The sequence below is a fragment of the Sinocyclocheilus anshuiensis genome, unplaced genomic scaffold (assembly GCF_001515605.1).
Source record: "Sinocyclocheilus anshuiensis isolate Anshui unplaced genomic scaffold, SAMN03320099.WGS_v1.1 C31987697, whole genome shotgun sequence".
Classification (NCBI taxonomy): domain Eukaryota; kingdom Metazoa; phylum Chordata; class Actinopteri; order Cypriniformes; family Cyprinidae; genus Sinocyclocheilus; species Sinocyclocheilus anshuiensis.
In genome coordinates this window covers 1-619 of record NW_015608566.1, presented here as the reverse complement: position 1 = coordinate 619, position 619 = coordinate 1, and the positions used below count along the sequence as shown (strand labels likewise).

General features: G+C 44.6%; 1 protein-coding gene across 1 annotated transcript; it reads left to right on the top strand.

Moving 5' to 3' along the window:
• Positions 1–68: 68 nt before the first annotated feature.
• LOC107682272 (eukaryotic translation initiation factor 4E-1A-like) lies at positions 69–614 on the top strand (the record flags this gene model as incomplete). The annotated part of the gene is made up of 3 exons (XM_016478567.1): positions 69–263; positions 371–510; positions 593–614. Coding segments are annotated over exons 1-3 (261 nt in total), but the record flags the coding sequence as incomplete, so codon positions are not given.
• Positions 615–619: the final 5 nt, after the last annotated feature.

Below are 619 nucleotides of genomic sequence, written 5' to 3'. Positions count from 1 at the left end.
CGTAGCATTTGTAAAACATAACATTTCTGTATTTCTGTTTCTTTTTTGGTAGTTTCTTTTTGCTTGTTTACTGTTGCTTGCTGCTTTTTAGAGGTAGTGTACGAGATTCTCCAGATTACTGTGGACTTTGCTTTGTGCTTGGGTTGCAGGATGGTATTGAGCCTATGTGGGAGGATGAGAGGAATAAAAAAGGAGGCCGCTGGCTCATCACTCTCAACAAGCAGCAGAGGAAGTATGACCTGGACCGCTTTTGGTTGGAAACGGTAAGAGTTCTGAGTTAGTCATTGAACGCCCCCTCAACATACACGCAAGTAATTCATGTACTTCTGTAGCCCTGACTCTGTAACATTCACCTGTGTCATACCTACAGCTGCTGTGCCTCATCGGTGAGGCCTTTGACGACTACAGCGATGATGTATGTGGGGCTGTAGTCAACGTCCGAACAAAAGGAGATAAAATCGCCGTCTGGACAAGGGACTACGAGAACAGAGAGGCTGTAACGCACATAGGGTGAGACTCTCATGCATTCACTCTACATGTAAATGAAAACATACTCAGCTGGTTACAATGTGTTATTGTGTTTGTTTGGCAGGAGGGTGTACAAGGAACGATTAGGCAT